The sequence below is a fragment of the Nothoprocta perdicaria genome, unplaced genomic scaffold, assembly GCF_003342845.1.
Source record: "Nothoprocta perdicaria isolate Ctin4 unplaced genomic scaffold, notPer1 scaffold_29, whole genome shotgun sequence".
Classification (NCBI taxonomy): Eukaryota; Metazoa; Chordata; class Aves; order Tinamiformes; family Tinamidae; genus Nothoprocta; species Nothoprocta perdicaria.
In genome coordinates this window covers 4,476,704-4,502,666 of record NW_020455521.1, presented here as the reverse complement: position 1 = coordinate 4,502,666, position 25,963 = coordinate 4,476,704, and the positions used below count along the sequence as shown (strand labels likewise).

Below are 25,963 nucleotides of genomic sequence, written 5' to 3'. Positions count from 1 at the left end.
TTCATCTTTGTGTTGGCTGAGACTGAAGGACTTCAAGCTAGCAATCAACTGATTAAAAATAATACTCTGATATTTCGTGCGCTCTCTCATCTTTGGTAGTTTCAGGAGAGAGGCAGGTTCAAAGTTTGGTAAACTCTGTCATTTAATTATTATTTTTTTCAGCTGGGAATGAACCTGTCTCCTGGTATGTGCAAAAGCATGCTGAGGATAGCATATTAATCATGTCTTTATTTTCACTCTCACCAGCTTGCTCCAGGCTAGTTCAATTTCTTGACAGTGCCAACATTTTATTTATATTTCTAATTCTTACACTGTCACAGAGGTTAAGATACCTTTCCAATTACCAAAATCGCAATGATCATGTGAATCCAGCAGCAGTCTTGAACATCTGTGTGTACTGACTTTTATTATGCTAGTGGGTGACTCTGTTACCATGAAACAGTTCTCTTATGCTAGTAAATCTCATGACTTTTGTAGCTGTTATCACCAAAATAGCTTGTGGTGACCTTTTAACCTTAAGGCAATTAAGAGACATGATTCACTAAAACAGTGGCCAATGTCTCAGGTTGACAGTTTTATACGGTTACAATAAGGAAAGCTGTCTAGCATAAAAAGAATTAACCCATTTATTTATTTTACGTGGAGGAAGAAAAGAAATTCTTAATCTTCAAAATTGYACCTGCAAAGTACTATAGCAAATCTTCTTTAAAATATAATGTGAAACAAGATTATTATTTTATTATAGGTTTCCATTTGCATCTAGATAAAGCGAAGAGATCTGAGCTTTATCTGTTTCAAGCTGTGATTGGAAAGGGATGTGCTTATCTTGCTGTTCGGTCAGCATGGCTCTGGTTCATGGGAGTGAAATCGGTAGTGCAGGTTGGCCTCTTGCTTATAGAAAGCCATCCTGAAATTTGTTACACAGCCACTGGCATATATGGAATTTGAAGTGTGATACGCACTAGCTGTGGGGTCTTTAAATGCAGTCCAAGACAATATTTGATAAAGCAACATTTTGCAGGTACATCACTATGAACTAAGCAATAAAAATGTACTTATGTGGTAATGAAATAGAACTCACCATGATTCGTTTTGCAGACTTTTTTTTAATTTTATTTTTTCCTTTGCCAGAAAAAAAAGATGTGGTTGGGCTATATAGTTCCCTGGTAAAAAATAATTCTGTGATATCTGACCTTTGTAATATATTACCTTTTTTGATTAAAAAAAAGTGACTCTTGTTTCATTTGATTTGTGATTTATTGGTAACTATTYGCAAATAATTATCTGCCATAACTGAAGGAAAGGTGTCTGTATGCTTTTCTTTGTATTGATAAAATTATCTTTCTTGCTTTCTCTTTCAGATTTCCATTCTGGATGCAAAAAGAAGTATGAATATTGGGATATTTCTCAAACAATTCAAAAAGTAAGATTTGATTTTTCCATAAAAATTGCAAATGTGTAAAATTCTTTTTACTTCTCCTCAGGTGAATTGTATATTATGCAGTGTTCCTTATGGATTTTATAGGTCTGTACAAGTTTGTTTTAGTTCATTTTCTAATGCATTTAATTTAGAGTATTGTTACGCTTTAGGAGCAAATATTCAGTTTGCTACTGATAACGAGTTGAAGTAAGTTTTCACTTGCTGGTTAAAGGAAGCTCTCGTGTCTCATGTAATACTGCATGAGAATTGCTTTTGACTGGCTTTCTCTGTACAAAGAATGAATAGTAGGGGGCAAAGTGCGAATTTTTAATTTTTAAAAAATTGTTTCAGTACTATCTTTATTCACTGATAGTATTACTCTTTAATAAAGGCATCACGAAAGTGGTGTCAGAATAATGTTGCTGTGGACACTGATACAGATAACCTCATTATAATTCCTTTAAGCAGCGCAGACGCACTTTTTCTCAATTTATACAACTGCATCTATTCACCCTGCAAGTGTTAGAAATGTGTATGCTCAATTGTTTTTTCAAGGTCTGCTGAATCCATCATTGAAGATATTTATCATGGAAGAAGTGAGCCCTATGGTTCTGAATTGCTGCATGAATTTCTTAAATTATTACCAGAAGCAGAGGAGGTAAATAATGGTTTTACATGGAGTTTATTTTTGTGCAGTTCTACTGCCTGGGATTCCAAGGTGAAGGTCTGCAAACAAGGAATCCCTAAGCCTTCCTGAGGTCAGGGGTAGGAAACTGCAGAGTGCCAAGGTGTAACCTTCATTTTACATATGGTATTGAGGCTGCARTGTAATCATTCCATCACAGCAAGTAACTTTTTTTAAGCGACCTCTTAGTGAAAGCACTAATGAGGTTTTTCTGTTTCTTTGATGACCTTTGTGAGCTTTTGTGCCATAACTTTTTCACTAGGAATTAAAACCTTCCTAGGTGCTTCACAGATACCTCTGCACTGGAGGTCAGAAAACTCTGAGCTGARGCGCACCTGACTGCAGTCAGATCGCCTTTCACTTCCTTGGCACGTGCCTTGTGCTTCTCCATTGCAGTGCCTGCAAGCTGAGTGTTGTCAGCCCTAAGCTGCTGCCACCTCCCTGCTTCTGGCTAGCTGCCTGCTCAGCTCATCCAGGATTTGCCCACACCCGGGCCCAGCTTGTTGGGTTCCAACAGGGCGGAAAAACTGTGCAGCGTGAACAGGCCACTGTGCAGCATGCACAGATTTTGTTAACATGATTGCTGCTCCTGGAAAGACCTCTTAGAAGGCACAGTCACCAGCAGCACCTTGTGCCCAGTCCCTGTGCCCATCAGGTCTGTGTTCAGCATGCAAGCACTGCTCCCCCCCAGCCCACCTCCAAGCCCGTTCACAGGATTAAGTGGGTGAAACTTCAAAGATTGGCTTGGGAGTCCTGCTTAATGGTGCACAGTTCCAGGTCTGCTGCCCTATTCGCACTGACCCATTTGTATGGACTTGAAAGAACCCTATGCCACACGCTTGGTGTAATTAGCATCAGAATTGGCTGAGTGCCTCAGATCAAAGTAGTGGCTGAAACCTGGGAAATTGCTGGTTAACATACGCATATAGATCAACCTTAGCTCACATGCTTTACTACTTCAAGGTCATACTGTCCAAGCACCCTGTTTCCTCTGCAGCAGCAAATCTTAGATCCTGTGCAGCCACCAGCAAAACACGTGCTCTGTTATTTTGCTGTCAAACATATAACCCTAAACGGAGCTGCTCTTGCGGGGAGTCTCGTAAGAATTACTGTATGTGTTACTATGCCATGTTTTTAGAGTTGGAGGATATCAGCAACTTTAAATGTGATTAATCTTTAAAAATAATTTTAAAAAATGTTTAACATAGTTTTGAGTGTTCAAACGATTCCCTATCCTTTTTTTTTTCTTTAAACTTTGATACATATTCCTATATCTAAACAGAACTTTTCTTCTTTGGAAATAATTAGGGGAAAAGAGCAGAAGTACTAGCTTAAGAGAATCTGAGTCGTGGTTAATTTTATGAATGTTGAGCATTCACAGTATGCTGGAAAAAAAGTATTTTTCTTTTACCAGTTTATATTTTTGGTGTTATTTTAACACAAGTAGAAAAACTTTGAAGTGTGCTTCTGCCCTGCACAATGTGAAAGTTGTAAGTCAGAATTGTGACATAAGCTGCTAAACTTTATCTTTATGGAGGTGACAGTAGTGAAAACATATCCTTCTGCTAGTTATTTGTAGGTAGTGCACAGTCTCTGAATCCAGAAGAGGTTGTCTGAAGTATTTGGCTGGATGCTTCATATGCCCAATTTGTGCTGCTTACATGTGAAGAAGTGCTTTTATTGCTGGTTAGTAGCTGATTTGACAACAGCCTTGTCCCCTAAGAGAGGGGGGCAAAGCACTTAAGAAGTGCTTTTTAAAAAGTCAGTGGAGAAATTAATTTGAGGTATTTTATGATGGAGTGTTAGATGTGGGGTTTTATTGTTAGATTTGTTGCTGGTTCCAAGGGAGGGCTGGAAAGAGGCTTGTTGCCATTGTGCAAATATTTGTGTTGTATTTCATTAGCCTCATACTTCAGACATCCCATTACTCACCTTCAGGAAAAGGAAAGATTCCCTTTCTCCTCTATTTTTGTCTCTCTAATTATTTTATTCCTTGCAAAGCCTAAGTACCCATCTCCCAGAATACTGAATCATGCTTTGCTAAGGGGATGACATCTAAGATCTACAGTTCCTCTTCCCAAAGAAATAATCCAAGACGACTAGAGTTGGCAGAAAAGCAAGGTTACTTGGCCCAATGTGCCCTATTCTGCCACCAGCACCCAGTTTCCTTTTTTTTTTTTTCTGGTGGTCATACTGTGTGACACTGCTTTGGAGAGACACTGCTTTGCTTTGTCATCCTGCTGCTGGCCTGTGCCTTGTTCTCAGCATGGGCCCTCTATCCAGAGCCACCTGCATTCCTTGCATAGACCTGCATGGTTGCTGTAGGCATTTAGAAAAACCCTGGGTAGAGACTTAAGCAGCCAGCTCCTAAGAAGCTGGTTGTTCCTCAGTTCCTCAGTTAGTTGTGTTTGTCCTGCTGAAGCTGTGGGTGGCCTTCTGCAGCTCCCCTTTGTGTGCTCTGCATTTCAGCAGCCCAGCTATTTACAATCACATTGCCCTGTTGTCTTGCAAGTGAGAGCGAAGGGGCACCCGTGAGGCGTGTGCTCCGGTGGCCATATCTCCAGAGATGTYTTCTGTGCTTGCCATCACACTGCAGTGCATGGATTCCTTTCCTTTCCTCAGAAAAGGAAAAGGATGGAGGGAGAAGCAGCATTGCTGCTCAGAGCTGTGGACAGGGTGACTCCGGACTGTCACGTTTCTTCATTTTGACCAACAACCTTCACAGTTTATCTAGTGCGAATAAACACTGGCTTTATACTCTAATCTTATCATGTTCTAGAAGTGTGGTAATATATAGCCACGTTACCTCACTGTTCTCCCACTCACCACTTCGACAAATGGGACACATTTTGCATCATTTCATGCCATATTATCTCAGATGAACACTATCTCAAAATGGTTATTTCTGTATCTTTGAGATAGAGTGTTTTGACAGAGGAAGTGAAATGCCCAGGCTGACAAATAAATTGAGTGTCTTCTAAATTGTTTGTTCTTGGTGCAAAATTATGTTGAGGCAACCTTGTTCACAGACAGAAATAGGTGACTGCACGAAGAATTTTCTAGCTGGTAACTGAAAGCTGTAGGTGTCCTTGTGCATAAGTGGCAAATACTGGCACCTGGAAAATCTTGTCAGGCTGTAAGTTATTGCTGAAACTTTGCAYTATTGTAAAGTGCATTTTTTTTTGTCAGACTGCAAATGTTTGAGTGTTTTCAAGCATTTGATTTGAAAATGGGTAAGTTTGCAGAGCTGTTAAACCTGGGACTTGCTGCATGGTGTTGTGTAGTGTTTTGTTGAGGACTGTGGACACAGTACCTGGGTAACTATGATGGTAAAAACATCCTAGAAAAAGTAGAAACACTTTTTTATACTTTCAAAAAGTAAGATGAGTAACTTTGTGTAAGTCATATTTAAAAGTATTGCTCTTGAGCCTTACTGAGAATGGCAGTTGTGAAGTAGATAAAATGACTCTTTGGAATTTCAACTGCCTTTTCCTGATATATAGCCCATTTCTCATCCAGAGAACCTTTGTCTTGACTGCAGCCATGGTCTTTTCTACTTATATCACTTCTGAAACGATTCCTAACAGTGTTTCCGAACCATGCCGTGTTAACATTTCTGACAGCTGTGATTCCTGGCATCCTGATCAAAACAAGGAGAATTTTTTTAGCTGCTTTTATGTGCACATCATTGCACTGTTCAGCAGGCCCAGACAGGTAAAGGTTGAGAGACTCCAGCATTTAACAATCTAGAATGGCCAGAATCTGTACTTTGAATATATACAGAGGAAAGCATATCGTACTGCTAATCAACTCACCCACACACATAGTCGCCCGGGTTATCAGCGTCTTGTCTTAGCTCCTTTATACTGTCTGAAGCCCACGTTATCAACATCTCCTCTTGCCTCCTTTGTAGTGTCTCAAACCTGTCCTTTACTCTTGCACTGTTTTAAAACCTAGTCATCTTTACCCTGCTTTGCTGGAATGTTTCTGTCAGCTCTGTGCTTTTCAAAGCACTTTCATGTATTACCCTTTCCTTTGGTAACTTGTACTTGGGTTTTTCCTTTGTAGCCTCAATGTTTGCAATCATACTGGAAAATACAAAAAAAAAAAAAGTTTTTTCTGTATTTATTTATTTATAATGTAGGAATTATTTTATTTATTTGACATGAATGTGACGAAGTATATGCACATATGAGGATGAGAGGTACACAGATTTACAATCACCTTGAAAGATCCTGGATTTTCATTTAAGAGTGCAGTATTTAATGCCATAAAGTAAAATCAAACTACTTGTGGAAAAAAAAATGCCCCTGGTAGCTCAAAAATATCTGAGAAATTGAGTGCCAGGAATGTAGTAGCTTTCCTGTCTGTGAGAAATAAGGATGTGTTTACAACAGGCATATCTATTCCAATTGTTCACAAATCAAATCAAAGATCAGGCTTCTGATTTTTGGATACTGTTTTGAAAACTACTTTTAAAATGAAACCAACCTACAGATGTCAGAACCTCTTGTATCTAAAATCTGATTTTGTGTGCATGGGCATGCGTGGACATTGCAAATATATATTCCGTGTAAAAATATAATGAAAAATTATATTAGTAGCTCTGTGGCCAATTTGAGTAATACAGAACTGAGCCTACAATGTAATTACACTTCCTTGCATGTGTATGTTACTCAGCCRTATCTTGCTGCATGGTTGTATATGGTTGTGGAAAATTATTTTGTTGTGCTTGGAGAGAGGCAGTCAAGGCCAGTTACTCATTCTGATTTAGAAATAATCCCCATTTTTAGTTCCTCTGTGTTCTCAGTCTAAATATAAACCTATGTACTATAACTATTATCATGATTAATAGCAAGCCTTTTCAGTCCGCGTATTTTTTTAGCAGTCCTTAGTACATGTGTGTTTGGTGTTTTAGTCAGATTTACATGCCCAGGAGCTGTGGGGACATCTTGGTCCTCCTTGGGAGCGTTAGCCAGCATGGCTTCAGAGAGAAGAGGTGGCCTCGTGGCACTCAAGTAGCCTCGCTCGAGGCTGAGGGGCGGCTATCCAGGATGGGAGTGAGGAGTTTTTAGCTTGGGGATTCAGAAGACCTTACTTCACTTGACAGGTAATACGAATTAAGCTTATAGTTTTTCCTTTCCTCTTCATCATGGGATGACTGTTCTCTTTGAATCATGAAATTTGTAATAAGGAGAGAATGTGCATAAAACTGTTACCTTAGCTCTGCTTAAGCTCTTCCCTGGACTATTTACAGCTTTAAGATCAAGTAAATAGGAGATTCTGTCCCTGAAATATATGGAGAATTAGGCTGTGCAGCACCTAATTGAAGGGTGAAAGGACCTCACAACTCTTCAGTGTTTGATTTGTGTATTTGTGGCCTGGGTCACTCTGATTTGCCTTTCTTGGATGTTTTTTAGGTGTCAGTCTTTTGCTGCTCCTTATAGAGGTGCAGTTTCAGACATCTAGGGCAAAGATGTTGAGTCTAAGGTGCGTGGCAGGGCTGGGAAAGGTGTTACCAGACTGTTGGGAGCAGCACTTTACATCTCATAACTGACTACACTGTCTGTCTTTGGGGAATACTTTACTGCCCCAAATACTGCACTGTGTCATCCTACCCCATCTTAGCTGCCAGCAGGCAGCTTGGTGAGTGTCTTCAGTAGTGTTTGCATAAGGGAAACTCCTTCCCAGGATGAATTTTAGGGTTTAGTACTGCCTTGTCCTCCTCTGGACATTTTTCCTGGTATAATAAGGTAGAAGAAAAAGGATTTCATCCAGTGTCTGCAAACAAAGATCACTTTGCAGGGCTAACATTCCCCCTAGATAGCAGTGATTACTGCCTACTGTCACAGCTGCACGGTTAAGTACACGTGGTATGAATAAATTAGTATTGCYGTGAGCTCTTGTTTATCCTTTGTGCATTTGAATCTTAAAATTGCACTTTTCAGTGGTTTGGAGATCTTGACTTTTTTTTGTGATCTTGTCTTTTTAAAAAAAGTTTTTCTTAAAATCCAAGTCTCCTTTTCAAGCAAACTTTGAGATCTGCAACATACTAGAGTAAGACTGAAGAATTGGCAGTATTTGTTTTTTAGGTTGTAGACCACCATTTTTTGGAAGCTAGGTTAAAGGAACCACCTGCAAAGACTGCTGAGACAGTGGGTATCTGCTACTTCCCACTTCATGATATGGGAGAAAAAGTGTTTATTTTGGTTTGTTTCTTGCTTGTTTAGCACCTGAGAAGTATCAGGAATGTCAAGTCTGGTCTTTCCTGTTCTTTGTTGGCAGACTTCTTGGATGACTCTGTAAATTAGGAGTTTTCTCAGGCCATAAAAAAGTGAGCATGTAGTCTGTCTTTAGATGAAGCTTTCGTCCAAGTATCTGGAGTTAAATGGAGGGTTAAGAAATTGAGTTTGATAGGCTAAATAAAATTTGTTCTGTTAATTAGAATTGTCTTTCTATGTCATTTTTTTTTTCAAATAAAAATCTTTAATTTTTAATTTTCTTTGGTTTAAAATGTTCTATTTTTTAAACTGGAAAATTTTCTTCTTCTGGGTTTAATCTGCACTTTAGATTTCTCTTTCTTAAAATGTGCTGTCAACACTTCTGTTTTTTCATAGTGTGGGGAAAGAATGGGAATAAAGCAGAACAAATCTGTTAATACTCCCTCTCTTTTTTGCTAGATCAGATTTGTTTTTCAGTTCTCAACTTAACAGAGCCTGCATTGTCTTCCACAATAATTTTTTTTTTTTTAACCAAGAATACAGAAAAGTAACTTAAGTGATGAATTTGGAACCTGATGTTTTAAAAAGCTTGTGGATGTCTTGGTAAATCAGGGTGGCCTGAAAATTGCTGACGCTGTGAGATGAGGTCTCTTTCCAGGACAGCTTCRTGTGCTTTCTAAGGCTGAAGACCAGCTGTGTAAATGTGCTTATGAATRGGCTCTAAGTGCAATGTTGTAGAAGGGGCTGGTGATGGGCAAGTGTGTGAATCCGTGTTTGGGGAAATGTACAAGCGATGCTGTATGTGAAATTGGTGGTGGAAGGAAGAAATAGTATAATTGGGAGCAGGCTCTGCTTTTGGATGCAATTGCTCTATTGGAAAATGTGGAAGAAATTCTAGTTATGCTTAAACACGTGTGCATGTACTTTCCAGTTTTTCCATATAAATAAATAGCAAGTATGTGGGCAGATGAGTGGCTTCAAGGTCATGCAAATATATGAATTTTGGTGGAGCTGGGAAGGGAGATAGACAAAACGAATGCAGTGATATTTCCTTTTCATGTAAATGGGGTTCTCACAGTACTGGCCACGAATAACTTGGAAATGCCACCTTGTTTTTTTCTTTCAAGTATTTGGTGTGAGTGAAAAAATCAGACTTAAGATCAAGTTTTATCCCTTACAATACTTTTAGAGGAAGCAGCTGAAGCAAGTTTCTGAAAAAATGTAAATTAAACTTTAGTGACATCATGCCAAAGAAGCGTAGGAGTCCTATGAAATGGTCAATAGAGTTGTACCCTCAGTATAATGCACTTATTGAAAAATCAAGTATCGTTTTTCTGAATATCAATAAGTAGTCATTGTGTATTGAACAAAAATGCCTAGAGAATGCCAAGTGGAGCAATCAGAAGAGCTAATTCTCCCAGGGAAACTGGAGTAGTGGTGAGGGTGATTTTTTTTTTTTTTTTTTTTTTTTTTTTTCCACGCAAAGAGGGTGAGCATGAGGGGCTAGCTGGGGAAGTAGAGGAGGTACAGGGTGATGATGGCACCATATTTTTATGCTGGAGTGCCTCACTAGGTTTTGGGGAAAAATGATGAGAATACTAGTTTTATTTTCTTTTGGCTGGGGTGTATGCAGCTTACAGAAGCTTGAGCAGCAAAGCTGTTCAGTCAGTCACTGAGCAGCCTCTCTAATTCCTCCTGTTAAATTGACTGCTTTGGAAGGTGTTTCCTTCCAAAGTCGGGTTAATCCTGATCTTTGATAAAGTTCTTTGCTAATGTCTTTTTCTTTTTTCTAGGTAAAGAAATTTAAAGCCTTTGATGGAGATGTATCAAAACTGTCTCAAGCAGATTCCTTCATGTATTTACTCATCCAGGTGCCAAAGTAAGAGCTGATAGGTTTATTCTGTTCATGAAAAACATTCTGTTTTGGCTCTCAGCTCTAAGCCTGTTTGTTTGTGTGCTCCAGTTATACTCTTAGGATCGAAGCCATGGTGCTAGAGAGGGAATTCTCACCCTCCTGTGCTTCTCTGCAAGATGACATGAAAATTATAAGACGGGCAACAAAAGGTAATTAAACATGTTGGGACATGCATAATACTCTTGTTTTTGTTAGCATGTTAATTAGTCTGCATTATGAAGGCCAGAGCTTGAATTTCAGGTACTTAGTATCTATTAAAAGGAAGCTAACTCCCCTCTGACAAATGCCATCAGGGTGTGCCTGGTGAATCCTTGCTTTGCTTCTACAATCAAAAACCTAGAGGCTTTGGACGCACCAGCAGTGGGTTTGTGACCAAAACCTAGAAGCTATGAAGCCTAAACTGGCCAAAGCAAAAGTGACCATCGCCAAAAGTGGACAAGTCTTTGTCTCCTGAGTGCAGTTTGCTCATTCATGCATCACTGGGAGTCCTACTCTGTTACGCCGTTTTGCTCACCCTTTTGAATATCTGTGGGGAAAACCCCTGTATAGTTTCCAAATTTCCATGTGGCCACCTTTTGAGGCTGCAGTATTAGTGAGCTAATATCTTTATTGTATTGTAGAGACTAGTTTTATTACCGTTCCTTTGCTTTCTTTTTTTCTCAAGCAACTCTTCTCTCCATTATTTAAGATTTGAAATGTTGTAGCTGACTATTCCTGACATTATCTGGTGTCTTCTGCTCTGCAAGAAATTAATTAATTTCCTCATTTCATTTAAATATTAATGCTGACCTTTTCAAATCCCTTCAGTGACTCTTTGTACTGTTTCTCAGTATGAAAACTCCCATTTCATACCAGTAAATTTTATGACCAGATACTGGGGCACAGTCTAGACTGCTTCCAGTGGGATAAAAGGGCACAGTATTAAGAATATTCAACAATGAACCCTAATGCTTCGGATAGGCGTTTTGGTGAAAGAAAAAAAGGATTAAAGCCTGACATGTTCTTCCCAGCAGTAAATCTTGAACTGACCCTCCCTGACTCAGAAAAATGTCCATCTGCTTAAGCTAAGATTTGAGTTTGGCCTGTTACTGCAGCTCTTCCAAATCACTGTTCTTTGTGTTTTGGGCAGYGGATGTAGTGGGTGAATGGGCCGTGTGTACAAGCAGCCATGCACAGTTGTCCTCCATGTCCTTCACCAGCACTGGTGACCTGATGAGCTGCTTACTTGCAGAGGAGATGCTTTGGTCTGCAGCTCCTGCATCAGGCCAGTCATGCAAATCAGACTGACTGAACCTCCCTGTTTGCAGTCCACTTGTGGCATGTGCTGGTCTCCACTTGGTCTCTTCACTTCAGGGTTTGCTGATCGCCTCAAGTTGTTTAGGAATTGTGTCTACTTTTCCATTCTCCCTGGTTTCTTCCCTTGTAATTAGGCTAAGAGAATATTTACTTAAATCCTGACACTGATAATCACTGAGGGTTAGGATGGTTTAAATACCATCATGGATCCTCATCTGGCCTGCAAATGGATGTATCTCACAGTGTTGCTGGGCAGGCTCTTACTGTGCAAAACCTATAGATGTTGCCTTCTCTGCTTGGCTTTGTCAAATTAGGTATTTTCTTTTGTATTCCTTCCTCTTCCTCCTTGCTTCCTCATCTGTAGCTTATTAGATGAAAGGCTATTTAGTTAGATAAAAGTTTTTAGACCAGTAATACTGAAATCCAAAGGCACAAGGACTGCTTCTAAAATGATTCATTATTGAATTGTACTAAACAGTTAAAAGCTAGGTAAATTATAGAATGTGGACTTTGAAGCAAAATAATTTTAGAAGTATTTATTTTGAAATAACATTTTAAGGAATACCTTTCATTTTTATTACTATAAAATACAGTACCTTACATGAAAAACAGTTTATGTTATTTTTCTTGCCATATGGGCTCTTGCAAATTTGCAGTTTAGTAGGTGATGCCATTTGTGCTAAACAGCATTTGTATTAATGCTCATTTATTAACTTCTTACAGTTCTGGCTTTTTATATCTTATTTCTCAGATACTTCTCCTGGTAACTTTTGGAGCATATGTATTGCTTTGTACTCATGAATGACTGGCTGAAAAGGGGTATTGATTCAGATCAAGTATTGTTGTGCATTTTGCAAAAACAAAATACGTAGGAAAGTGGCTTCTGTGGTAGGAAAGCTTTGAAAGGCAACTTTATTTCATTGAACTTTTTACAGCACACCAAGTACAATTTTGTGCTAAATCTTCTATGATGTGGCTGAGATAAATGCCACTCTGAGGTGATGACTGTATAGAAATAAGATGTTGATTTATAGAGAGAATGGGATAAGCAAGGAAAATTTAAACATTGCTGGATTATCTTTTCAGACCTGACAGCTAACTCTGCTTATAAAAGTTACTGTTAAAAAGTGCAGTTGGGAAAGATGAGAAATGGATCCTGCCAGGTGCACAGCATTTGCTTCTCATGGGAATCATAGGTAGTGAGGACGCTTAACCACTTACCTGGGACATTTTCAGCATTGCAGGATTAGGCCCCAAATGCTTCATGAGCTACTAGGGGGTGCCTTGGACATGCTGTGCTTGCTATGCTAGGTCTGAGGTTTGYTGGCCGTGCTTGTGACTTTGAATGATGTGGTGCCATTTTTTCCCCATGACCTTTCTGTTTATTGTATTTTCCTGTTAAAATAAAAATCCTCACCTTTAAAAGCTTAAGGTGAAATGGGAATTTGGTAACTGACTGTTTGTTTATTTCTAAGCCAACCAGCAATTTTCTGTTCCTTACAGAGCTAATGACTTGCGAGGAGCTGCATTCCATATTACACTTGGTCCTCCAGGCTGGGAATATTATGAATGCGGTAAGTGACAGCCAAAGCGGCGGTGGCCGAGTGACCAAATGTCCTTCTCAGCGCGGCCGTGCGCTGGTGTCTGTGCCTTAGCTGTTTGCTTGTTCCCTTTTAGGGAGGTTACGCTGGCAATGCCGTCGGATTTAAGCTGTCATCGCTGCTCAAGCTGGCGGACACAAAAGCAAACAAACCTGGGATGAGTCTGCTGCATTTTGTTGCTCTGGTATATAAGAACTGTTTATAAAAACACTTGCAGTTAACTTTTTTTTTCTGTTAATTTTTCTCTCCTTTCAGATGCCTTGGTTTAAGGAGGGAGAGGATTTAAATGCTTCCGTATGTGACTTGGGTTATCTGTGTACAAACTGGCTTAAGAGATTTCCAGGCAGTGAACAATGGGGTTGGGTGGGAAACATTGGATCTGCCCAARCAATAGCCATCAGTAAATTGTTCCAAACCAGCCCTATTAATACATGTGGCTTTTGTTCACTGGCCTCTATTGTGCACTGTAAAATGGAAGCTGTTGCTTCAAGATGCTACTCCTGATTCCTGTCTTTCTTTAAGGGGAGGTGTCAGGATTGTACTGAAAGAAAAACAGTGCAAGAGAGAAAATTTTAAGTGTCCTCTCAAAAGCTTGAGAGCTGCTTGACCTAGGTGCTTTTCCAAGGTAATGGAATGTTAATGGGTTGCCTTTGGTTTTTGTTTGTTTTTCTGTTTGTTTCAGGAAGCCCACAAGAAAGATGCTGCTCTTCTCAACTTTTCAGAGAAAATTAAAGATGTTCATGATGCTGCCAGGTAAGCCAGGGGAACAGATCTTACATTTGGACTATGTTTTGGTAATTTGTGAATAATGTGAAGTTTTGTAGTTCATTCACAGAAGTCTTGGCATGAAAGCTGAGATCATTACAAATATTTACTGTAGCTTTGAGGGCTTCATTTCCATTTTCGAGCAGAAGTATGCCTGCAATGTGCCTTYGGGTATGAGGGTTTTTATGATATGATCTCCGTAGTGTTTTTTTAATTTTACTTCTGCCAATTATGTTACTTTTAAGAGGTCAAACAAAAAGCACATTACTGGTTCTCCTTAAAACATATTTCAGCTATATCTGAGCTGGCTGCAGTACTTTTTCCATGYGTGGTACCAGATACAGGTGTTGACCTGTAGATTCTTCTTGACATTTGGTTTGCCTCTTTGTTTCTCTCTTGGAGAGCACCTGACTTGTAGCACTTCTCTTTCCTGGGTATTATGTTATGAGCCATTGAAAATAATGGACTTCAACATTCTGTGTCAGATAAACTTATCACAGACCTGAGTGAGCACTTCTGCATCCGGTGAATGAATATTCTGGTTCTCTTATGTTTATTTAACTAAATGAAAAGCCTGAGGGATTTGGGATTCTGTGATGCCTTTATCTTAAGGTCTCCAGCTACATAATTTTATACAGAACCTGGTTAATACCTTGATAACTTMGCTTGTTCCTGTGAGATGGGGCGGTCTGAAGCATGGCACTGGAAGCTGGTGATCTTGCAGTTCTAATGGCAGTTCTGCAGCTTCCTTGTTCTTGAGCTTTGGGCAACCGATTTACATTGTTTTCCATGCTGTAAAATGGATCCAATCTCTTAGATCTGATGCAGCATTAAGTAATGTCTGCACAAGGCTCTGAAATCTTCAGAGGGAAGGAGTGGCCATGCAGTTAATCAGAACATTTTTGATGGACCACCTGTGTGGCTTTCTGCCACGCAACCCACACAGCTCCCTGGCTGTCTGCCTCCGCGGCTTCCTTCGGCATCCAAGCCCCCTGGCAAACAGCAGGGAAGACAGGCACAATCTCTAGTCTTGTGATGTTTTTTTTTCTAGCCACTTTGTTCTTTGCTCTCATTTGTTAACACTGAAAAATCTGATGTAGTTCAGGCTGAAATCTGTACGGACAGTGTACTCTGAAATTTTGTAGGAAAGAGACAGTTTTCTACACCTGTTGAGTTCACAACATAACCTTTTAAGCATGGTTGAAGGGGAAAATGAAACACAACCAAGTACCTGTATTACTTTGGGGCATGAGGAAGATCTTTATTAGAGAAAACTGTCATGTACAAGTTGCTCATAAATTTTTCCAATTAGAGCATGTTAGAACAACCACTGTTATGATCTTATTTTTTTTTTTTATCACCGTGCCTTCTTTTCTTGTAGTCCATCCACCTCCTGCTTAGTGGGCAGGAAAATATAGCCTATAGCATCTACTGCTTTCCTCATTTGCGAAAACATTTATGATCTGCCCAGAACAGGGAGTTGACTTTGGAGGTGAAGTAAGCAGACAAAGCACAGTGTACGTGTTAGTCACTATGCGCTCGCTCACAAACACGCGCGCTTCCACCGTGCTCGCCCATAGGCACCTCAGTTGCACTTCCTGCAAATTCCACAACTTTCCTGTTTAAAACCATGCTGCTGCTGAAATGCTCCTGTATAGAGAACATGTGCAGTTGTTACCTGCTTGGACTACTTACAAGGGCATGGTGTGCAGCTGCGCAGTGCCGAATGCTACCGCTGAAATGGGCAGGCCTGGCTGACTCCCTTCTGTGCTAGTGCCTGTACCTGAGCTGGGCCAAGCAAACGATCCATCTGGCAGCAAATTGGCTTTTTGGGTTTTTTTTGTTTTGTTTTGTTTTTTTTTGGGGGGGGGGGGGGAAGGGGGGGGGGGGTTCCTCTTTGGCTGGGTTATTGTTCTGTTCCCAAATGTGGCTCACATTTAGGTGAGCACAGGCACTGAGGGAAGAAAGGGAACACGTGGTCAGAGACAAGATGGCATCGCCCTTTTTGGTGGTAAGGCTGAGTAGGACTGGCTTGAGCTAATTGTGAAACCGCACCCCGTGGGAATCCTTTCAGGTTGCAAATAAGGAGAAATATGCTTATCTCTCTGCTTGCTTCCAGTTTCTACTCTGGAAAGATTTCCTCAACAGGCAGGTCTTGTTTGATAGCCAGCTTACACCTCATGTTAAACATATGTTTCTGAAGGATATTGTGGCTAACCTATAGACAATTCCTTCCCCTCAACAAATACTCTCTCTATATGCTATCTTTYAGGTTGTCTGTTGATAATATCGAAGCAGAGCTGCACTCTCTGTCTTTCAAGGCAAGATCTGTTAAGGAGAGCATTCGTCGAGACGCCAGGCTCTTTCACCAGATGGAAAGCTTTCTCCAGGTTTGTACGGTATCAGAGCTATGGTGTTACTGTCCCCAGAATCCAGGAGCATTCCTCAGCTGGACGCAATATGTGCGGACATGTTCCTAAGCAGAGGCATTGTGCTCATGTGTCTACGCTATCAGTTGTACAAGGCATTTCAACTGCATGCTGTTTGTCAAGTAAGAGTGTTGGAAGGACTGTGTTTTTACAGGGAGGGATATTGAGTGTACATTGCCTGAGGGTTGTTAGGCAAGCATGCTTAATGTCTGCGAAATGACTGATGAAGATTAGTAGTTAAAATACAAGATTATTTGGACTGGTCTCTGGTTTTGTACTTAACATGCAGATAACATATTTTGGGCAGCTGTGCTATTACAGTGGAGCATGTCAGCTTTAGCTGGGACTATGCTATGCATATAAATCCTGATTGTTGGGTGACTGGAGAGGTATTGTTAGAGGCTTATGCATTAAGGGATGGCTTTCTGTACTAATTTACCCTTAGCGCAGAGTATATTATTTTGAGAGTGTGTTATTTTGTGTTATTACTGGTGGGTGGGTTCCCCTGGTGGATATTCAAGGTGGGTTCTCCTTTTCCTTTGTGGTATTCCAGCAGCTTTTATAGATGTGGATGTGGTGTGGATGCTTAGCTTTGAAGCAGAGTTCTTAGTATTCTCTGACTATGCAGTGATACCCAGAGAAATAAATACCATACTCCAATTAAATGATTTTTTTCTGTTTCACGCTATAGATAGTTACCAAAAGTAAAAAAGCAGGTGTTCATCTGAAACTTCACCTACCCTAATTTTCAGCTTACAAACATAGTTAATAGTCTCTAGAGTTTTCAGAAGATGTGAAGCTGATGAAGGAAGGGGCAGGCTAAGGTTGAATTAGCTGTCCTCATTCACTCTGAATTACTGGCTTTTATCATTGCATCCAGACTCCTTAGTGTCATGTTTTAACGTGTTTGGGATTCTTTTTCCTTTAATTTAATAGATGGTTTTATGTAACTTTACAACCTTGTTTAGGCCACATTCCAAAAGAAATGTTGGAAAAAAATCATTTCACAAATACATACCTTACAAAAACACTTCCGGTTTTTGTTTCTAAATTACAAGTGATAGCCAAGCTGATTAAAAGTCAGCTTTCATTATCTCATCCTCATGAATAAATTACTGAAATATGTGGGAGGAACTAATTTTCCATGTGTTTTGTCAGTTGTCCAGTTTATCTCAGTTCGTCTTTAATCCATCCTTTTTTATGGCTAACAGGTAAAGATTTGTGCCTACTCTACTGGCATAACTTGACAAGTAACTTAATTGCAGCAAGGTTGGCTTAAGTAATTGTCAGTGCCTCCAACTGCCTTTTCCCACCCTTGCACTCTCATAGCAAAAGCTTTCAGGTGTCTGTTGGACAGASAGCATCAGAGAACAGAGAGCCTCTCCAGGTTATTTTTGGCCACATGTGTTCCCAGGTGTGGATTAGAGCTAGGATGGGAGTGAATGGCTGGGGATGCAAATGGGGAGAAGCAGGGGCGATTGCTGAATCTGTTTGAAGCAGCTGTGTTYCTGAACACAGCCTTACCCTCTTCCTCTTGCATCTTTTCCCACAAACCTACTGCAGTCCTCTTTGGGCTGCACTTAAGGATTCAAAGTGCTATTTTATGGGGACATTTTCTGAATGTTTTAAAAAGAATATATTTTCAGTATTTCCTTATCTGGCATGAAAGCCTTTTTTGTCATGATCTAGGGTGAACTGAGGAAGAAGTTGATTATGTGATATATATCCATGATTTCTTCCCACATTTCTCTTCTTTTTTTTTCCCCTCATTTTATTCATCTAAAGATTAAAATTGTAAGTCTGGTCAAGTGTTTGTTTGTTTGTTTTCCCAGTTTGGAATTTAGAATTCAGATTGATCCATTTCCCTTGAGCTTTCCTTTCTCACTTTATGAAATGCCAAGAGCTTCTTTCTGCCTTCCAAGTCTTGAGGTCCCTGTTCTGTAACATCTGCTAGACTTGAACATGGATTTCATTGGTTCCTAAAATATGTAATATCTGCTACGATCTTTAAGTTGAATGTCTGATTCATGGCATATATGTTTTCCTGCAGTTTGCTCTAAGACATCTAAAGGAGCTTGAACACCAGAAGCGAGAATTACAGAAGGAGGGGAATGCTCTTATTGACTTCTTCTGTGAAGACAAAGAAACTATGAAGTTAGATGAATGTTTCCAGATATTTAGGGACTTCTGCATAAGGTTCGACAAGGCTGTTAAGGTAAGAGCAGTGAATAAGTTTGTATTTATTTTAAATATTCATTTGAAGTAAATGCTGTCTCAGCCTGTAATTAAGTTATTGTTTTCTGCTTATGGGACATTCTACCTGTTGTGATATTTGCTGAAATGGACTATAACAAACCGCCCTCCTACAGACACTTCTTGCCACAAGCCAGCTGGGAAATGGGCCTTCCATGTGGCGCCATGTGCAGTTGCACGGGCCAGTCATCAGCTCGTCCTGCACCCCTCAGCTGCTGCTGCTGCAGGCCAACACGTGGCATGGATGGGCCATGCTGGGTCGCAATACCTGGGGCTCCCTCATGTCCCTTTGTCCCCTGACTAGATGCTTTTGTCAAGTAAAGGAATGTCTGTGATTTTCACTTTGCTCCTTTTTTTTGTGGGTTAAAAACTCACAAGAGATAACAGGGTGATAGTACAGAGATACCTCATCACTAGTGTGACTGCTGTCTGCTCAGTACCCTGATGTAGCCCCAGATAACTCTGAAAATGTCATTTTGGAGATGATTGTAGGCCAGGAGTACTTTCAGCAGCGGCAGCAGACTAGGTTCAGGAAGGTCTGCTCATCGTTATGTAATTTTAAGGCCTTTATCAATGAATTAGATGGACCCACAAATTTCCTTCTGCCTTTGGCAGCACAGTTACATAAAAGCCTKGGCTAGGAGAAGAGGGAAGAGCAGCACTGGTGGGCAGCAGGCCATTCAGCTGGCACGGGTCGGTACCGCTCGCTTGCCCAAACTGCCACCCAAGGCATTGTGTAGGCATGCATGCATGCATGGCACTGTTAGGCAAACACGTGAAGCCACCTGGTGATAACTATTGCAAATACTGTCATGGGAGGTGACTTTGTGCGTATATGAAATATACGTTGAGTTAGTTATATTCTGCAATTACTCTGAAGTCTAGTAGACATCTTCCTTCCTCTCTCTTAACACTCATAAATTAGACTCTCATTTGTTAATATTAACACCTTCTTATTGCATACTTCTTAAGGGCTTACCTCTGTCCCCATGACATTAACAGAACAACCCAAAATAAAGATTGTAATTGTGAGAAAGGCAACATGTTAACAGTCAGCAGTCTAAAAAGATACCTGTACCACAGTGGTGCCATTCATATAATTGAAATATTTAAACTATTTTTTACATTTTTTAGCATGTCTGTGTATTTAAAATAGATTTTTTTCCTTCAATTAAAATCTCCAGAAACATGTTTTGGGTAAAGTTAGAATATGCAGTCTCTAATTCAGTGATTAGTAATATTTACAACTATTTTTAACTGAATCTTTTTACAGAGGGGTATTTAAAGTTGAGCTTTGGCATTTGGCAAGAATAGATTCTGTAGTTACATTCTGGTGGGGAAAAACAAACAAGCAAAAAAGACAAACAAAAACCCCTGTGTTTTTTCCTGAAGTGTGGGGTTTTCTTTGGTTCAGATCTGCAGGTCTCTAATGCTTCTTATCTTTCACAGCCCAGTATAGTCTGAAATCCCCTCTCAGAGGTATAGATTAACTTCTTCAAAGAGAGCAGTGGCATTAGGCTGTTTTGCTAACTGAGAGCTTTCGGCAGACGCTTCTAGTTGTGCCGCTCTCCTGTTGTCACAACAACAGGAAGATCAAACTACACAAAGCTGAAGACAAATGTGGGTTTTTGCTTTTAGGTGTGTGTCATATAGGCTTGCTGGGAACAGAGTTAACAAGGCTGAAGGAATATTATGTAATTTTTCACTCTCCTGTCAAGCCTACCCCTCCCCTTCTTTCTTTTTCTGCAGCTGTACTGATTCTAGAAAACCAGGTTCTGCATTTCAGAAAATAGCCTGGAAAGTTCAACTGAAGGTTCAGCTAGATTAAATCTGAAGCCTAGAGGTGATAGTTAAAATGTTGATGTTCTTAGTAATTCACTGCCAATGGCTTTAATAGTAATTATTGTGTTGTTTTTCAAACATAACCCATCTTCTTCTTTGGCTTCCTGAAGCAAAGCCCCTCAACCCAGCTGCCAAAATCTCAGCCTGCCCTGGGCAACTGCTGCCGAGTAGTTGCCAGTTTTTGAGGCTAACAATGAATAAGAGATCCAAAATTTGAATGAGATAACGATTAATGGTCCTTGTGAGGTGGCAGATGATGACAAATTGGTCATGAGGCATTGTGCAAGCTTCTGTTACTTGCTTTCATATCCAATTCAGTAATGTATTTTCCTCAAATTTCCAATCCTTTGTGTTCAAGTCGGAGGTAAGTATCTCCCTGCAGCAGCTCAGCTTGCTCAGGAACACCTGCAATTATTGCAGTAATGGAGGACTGAAGGATTATATTGGCTGTGGGCTCATCAAGCAGGTTTGTCTTAAAGGGTGATTGTAATATTCCATGGGATTTTGCTCACCAGGGAAAACATCTCCTTTTAAACCTATTGGGGAGGTGACTTCAAGTTCTGCATCTTCCTGCAAAGAACTGTTTGAGAGGACTTAAAATCTAATCGTGTTTCAAAGGTCACGTCCTTGCCCTCTGCCAGGACTTGTGTGTGTTTTTCAGGGCTTCCGACGCTGACCAGACTTAGAGCCCTGCTGTATTAGTGGTGTAGGGAGCTGCTTTCCGTGTGGTTAATGGTTGTGGAATACGTGTTGCCATGGTGATTCTGCATGTGTGTGTATTTTTGGGAGGGATGGTGGAATGGCAGGATGGCCTGGCAGGAAAAAAACATGGGGAGGAAAGATTTATGTAAGAGTGTTTTCATGCACAGGACGCTGTCCGCTGAAACACATATTTGCGCCTTTTCTCCTCAGGAAAACAGGGAACGGGAGATCCAGGAGCTTCATCACCTGCAAAGACGGAAGGAGCTGGAGGAGAAGCGTCGATCCTGGGCGGCTGGAGAGCTTGGGAGCTTTGGGCGAAGCAGCAGCGAAAATGACGTTGAGATGTTGGCCAAAAAAGGACTTGAAGAATTTCTTCCCTTCTTGCAGCAGAGACCTCAAAGTCCTTCATACAGAAACCCCAACTCCAGACGCTCTCGACTCTCTCTGGGGTTTACTGCGAACAGGGAACTGCAGAGTTTCCTGGAGATCTCAAAGGATGAGGATCCCAACAAGTTTAACAGCCTTCCCCGTGCAAACACTCGACAACCAAGACCCAGCGTAGCCTGGACTGAATCCAAAGAAAGCAGAGATCTCAATTTAAATACTTTGCACTTAAACCAGCAGTCTGAAACCAAAGTGCAAAGTGGTGACCTGCTGCATTTGCCTTCAACTCAGCCCAGTCACTTTGGAGGTTCGGCAGGTCCTGGGGCCCGCTCTTCACCGAGGAGCCCCAGCTACAGCGTGCGTGCTTCCAGTGCCTCTTGTGAGGAATCCTCGGATATAAATGCCCTGGCCCTTGCGATCGAGGAGCATGAACTTGTTAAAGGGTTACATAAGTTCAATATTCAAGGCACCCAGCCTGCGGAAGACACACCGTTAATTTATTTAGAAGATGCTGGTGGAGCAGATTTGGAGACCCTGGATGACCTAAGYTTGCATTCCCTCAGCACAACTGATGAGGATATGCCCCCGACTTGCAGAAGTTCCAGAGAGGGCCATGAGCAGAAAGGCAAGGCAGGGGGCTGCAAGAGTGACGCTTCGGAGCCCAGCAGCAGCAGCCCCATGTCTGTGGATACAAGTGTTTCTGGAAGTAGAGAAGATGGGCCCATGTTCTATGTGTCAGATACTACCACCGACTGCTCTTTGACCCTAGATTCTTCAGAAGGAAACGATTTTAAATCACCGGGGAATGAAATAAAGAATAAGGCTGGCAAAGCGCGCTCTTCTCTGAACGATGCTCAGTATGGGCCCAGAACACCCTTCTCAAACTTGAATTCTGCTTCTGTGAGGGATCTGTCTCTTCACACTTCTGCAAATGATAAGGATGATGCCAATAGCAAGCACACCCTCTCTAAAGAAAAGTCCTTGAGAAGCAAAGATGCAGTAGGACCAAAGAGAAACTCTCTAAAAGACAGATCTCCAAGTTCCTCGAAGTCTAGTGGCACTCGTCCTGGCCACACAGCACCTTCTAGACCCGTGAGAACTCTGAATGCCTCYGAGAACGAAAGCATGAGGAAAGTAGTGCCTATTTCCCGGTCGAACAAAGCACCGAGCAGCGCGAGAAAGCCGGAAGCGAAGCCGGCCCCTCGCGAAGCCAGTGCTGGGGAGAGCCGGCTGTCGCGGCGCAGCTCCGTCCGAGGCACCACAGATACTCTGCCAAGAAGTCCCTACAGGCACAGCGTATCAGTGGAAGAGCCAAAGCTCCAAAGGGGGACTTTCACCTCAAGCAGTGCCCATTTTGAGAGGGACAGAGTCGCTCTCAAGAAGCCAAGCTCCAAGCCTGTCAGGARCACCATCAAATCAAAGACGGATGAAACAAAGATGTGTCGCTCYACTGTAAAGCCCCAGACCCTCCCCGAGGACACCAAGGTTGCYGCAGTCAGCGCTCCCAAGGCACCATCCTCTGTCCCAAACTTTGCGAGGAACACGGTGGCCTCCTCTTCAAAGCGTGCAAAAGTGGATCTAGCCAGCTCGTCCAAACCTCCCCCCTTCACAAGGTCTGTGTCCCAGAGGCTGCCAAAAACGCGGCTGCCGGCGGCGACTCCGGATGATCCGAATCCCAAGGAGAAYGGTGGGAGTACGTTAAAGAGAGCAAGCAGTGCCAGGGTGGTTGGAAGAGGTGGCCTGCATGGAGATACTGTGAGCGCTGCCGTGGAGCCCGAGTGCAAGGAGCAGGGAGCAGGGGAGAAGCCTTCTCTTAAGCTCAAGGATGCAAACCGGACCACGATAGGTAAAATACTGAAGCCGTTACTGAAATAAGGGTTTGGAAGAGGGGCTGTKTTGTGTCTTGGAATATGAACACTTGTTTAAGCACTGGATGTCTGTATCGTGAAATACCTTAAAACAGTTACATTGCTGATAAGCATCRTGTGTTCATCAAAGTACCGCACACCGCTGGAAAAGGGCAACTCATTGTGTTCTGGTCTAAATCCTTTTGTATAAATTTGAATGTATTTGAAGCTACTGTGATGGCATACCAGTGCAGCGATGCATCTTTGCCTGTCTGTGATGTGGTAGGTCACCAAAAGCCAAAAAGCTTTAAAGAAGTTCAACTGCAAGACGAAAGGCGTTGTGACAGAAATCGTGGGTTAAGGCCAGTGTTTGTGTATACAAAATTTCTTCTAAGACTTCCTAAGCGTTTATGCTGGTTGGTTCCTTTCTTGATGTCAAAGTGAATCCTGTGGAACAGTATCAAAAATGAACTTGGGTGATTGTGCTTTTTGTTGCTCTTAATTCCTCGAACTCAGGAACTCGTTTTGCCTGTTGCAAAGTCCATTGCTGGCAATTGGACRAAGTGGGAGCTACTGGCCAAAAAATAGTGAAACGGGACGTTTACTGTTTGCGGCTGTGTCTACCTTTAACGAGGAGTTTATAGCATGTTTTATGAATGTACGTGTGTCTGGAGGAAGCTTTCTGCTGGGCAGGAAGCTGCTTTGCCACGGACGTGGCAGCCCTGCCTTGCATGCACAGGAGGTCTGGGCAGCGCTGCCGCGGACAGCGCGCCGGGAGGCCGGGCCGGCTGCGAGGGCTGCCGCTAACCCTTGGGATGGGGACCGCTCCTCCTGCGACTTGCCTCGGTCCCGAGCAATTTATCAGCCTTTTGTCATACAGAAGTGCCATATATTTATGATACATATCAAGGATGTTTGCAGTTTGGCTCTTGAAGGCTGTAATATAGTGCAGAGCACTTTCTTGACCATACCATGTTTCCACTGTTTTATCTACTACCAGATTACTTGAATGTTGCAATGGCTCAGAGCAAGCCACCAGTTTCCCTGCTTCCTCCTCCTCCTTTTCCTCCTCAACATGAATATTTAGCATGACACACATAGCTTACGCATGGCAATGTTTTTGTGGACTTCCTTGGTTGCTTCAAATGTGGTTTTAATGTTTAAAGACTCTTAAAAGATGAATGAAACGAGTATTTGATAAGCTTTTTATGAAATAAGGACACTTCTTTTTCCTACAGATACAAATTTTAACATCTTCTCAGACTAAGGTACAGGGAATGAGGGAAAACTTGTTCAGCGTGCTGTGCACCTATGAGAACCGTGTGTAGGTGGGGGAACAGATCGCTGTTCTCCTAAACATCTTCTTTAAAGATTTGCCTTTTTAATCAYTGATGAATGAAGCCTCATTTAAGAGTAAAATAGAGAAATAAATGGAAAATCTGTTTGGACGGGTGGCGTTGGCCAAAGTACCAGAGCTGCTGGCCTGTTGTCCCTGTGCGGGCGCGTGTAGTCCAGCGAGGAGGAGCCGCTGGGCTGCCCGCGCAGGGGCCTCTCCCGGACGCTGCCAGCACAGGCAGCCTCGTGCCGGGAATCTTCGCCTTCCTGTGCGGCAGCCGGCCCTCSTGGGGACGTGGCACCCAGCCCATCAGGTATCACAGAGGGTCGTGAGCGAGTCTGCCTCCCTCGAGAGAATCCGTGGGCGCCACTGCCAGGCAAGGGGGGACTTCTGCTCTACATCTTACACACTGGTGGGTGCCRCCTCCCTTGTGGGTTAAATGCAAAAGTGTCTCCTTTTTCCCTGTTTGTACCTGGGTGTATGCACATCTGCAAGAGCAGGTGGTATTGTCTTTTCTTCCTTTTTAAAAAGTGATAATAAAAAAAAACCTTTTATTGGTATCAAGCTTGAAAAAATAATTTAAATGTGTTTGGAATATGTAAATAAATTTCTATAAATCTGTGTAAAAGAAAACAATGTATTTAATGGAGCATTTATACATTTCGGAGTAACTTGGTAGTTTAATAAACTTCCCATTTACTGGGTATGAGGTTTATACTTCTCCATCCTGTTGCAGTTTTGGTTTTGGCCGGGAGGTCGTGCGCAGCCGGGCTCTGGAYGTAGGTGGCTGTGGGAAAGCCCCAGGTTGTGCAGCAGCAGTTTGGGCAGCTAAAATGCTGGTTTCTCGTTCTGCGAAGACAGGGTGCTCGGCTGCCGGGCAGGGCGCCCGCGCGGGTTTGGGTCCAGCGCGAAGGGCGTTAGGCGGCAGCGCCTGCTCTACGTGCTCTGCGTTATGGCCAAGACAAGCGTTCGGGCGCTGACAGGTCTGGATCTGTCACTATCTTCATGCCTTTCAGCTTAGCACACTTTATTGAGAAATCCCAGTTTACAGCTCCCAGGGCTTTGAAAATAAGAAGAGCCTGTTTTGCAGGAGCTAGTGGCGACTTTCATGCTGTAGGTCTGAATTTTTGCATTTCATCCCTCATCCCATTCATTCTTTTTTATTTATTTATTTTTTTTTTTTTACTGTATGAAAAACATCCATCCAGCAGAAAACCGCGAATGCAGCCAGCGTGCTTGTCCTCAGGGAGTCCTTCCTCCCCTCTGC

General features: G+C 41.8%; 1 protein-coding gene across 1 annotated transcript in view; it reads left to right on the top strand.

The window, feature by feature from the left end:
* Positions 1-24,725, top strand: part of FHDC1 (FH2 domain containing 1) — a 31,309-nt gene extending 6,584 nt beyond the window's left edge. The window contains exons 3-12 of the mRNA XM_026041691.1: positions 1,362-1,423; positions 1,976-2,078; positions 10,120-10,205; positions 10,290-10,390; positions 13,041-13,111; positions 13,215-13,322; positions 13,821-13,891; positions 16,176-16,293; positions 18,383-18,547; positions 21,340-24,725. Coding sequence (XP_025897476.1) covers positions 1,362-1,423; positions 1,976-2,078; positions 10,120-10,205; positions 10,290-10,390; positions 13,041-13,111; positions 13,215-13,322; positions 13,821-13,891; positions 16,176-16,293; positions 18,383-18,547; positions 21,340-23,388 — 2,934 coding nt within the window. The 3' untranslated portion in view covers positions 23,389-24,725. The remainder of the gene's footprint in view (positions 1-1,361; positions 1,424-1,975; positions 2,079-10,119; positions 10,206-10,289; positions 10,391-13,040; positions 13,112-13,214; positions 13,323-13,820; positions 13,892-16,175; positions 16,294-18,382; positions 18,548-21,339) is intronic.
* Positions 24,726-25,963: the final 1,238 nt, after the last annotated feature.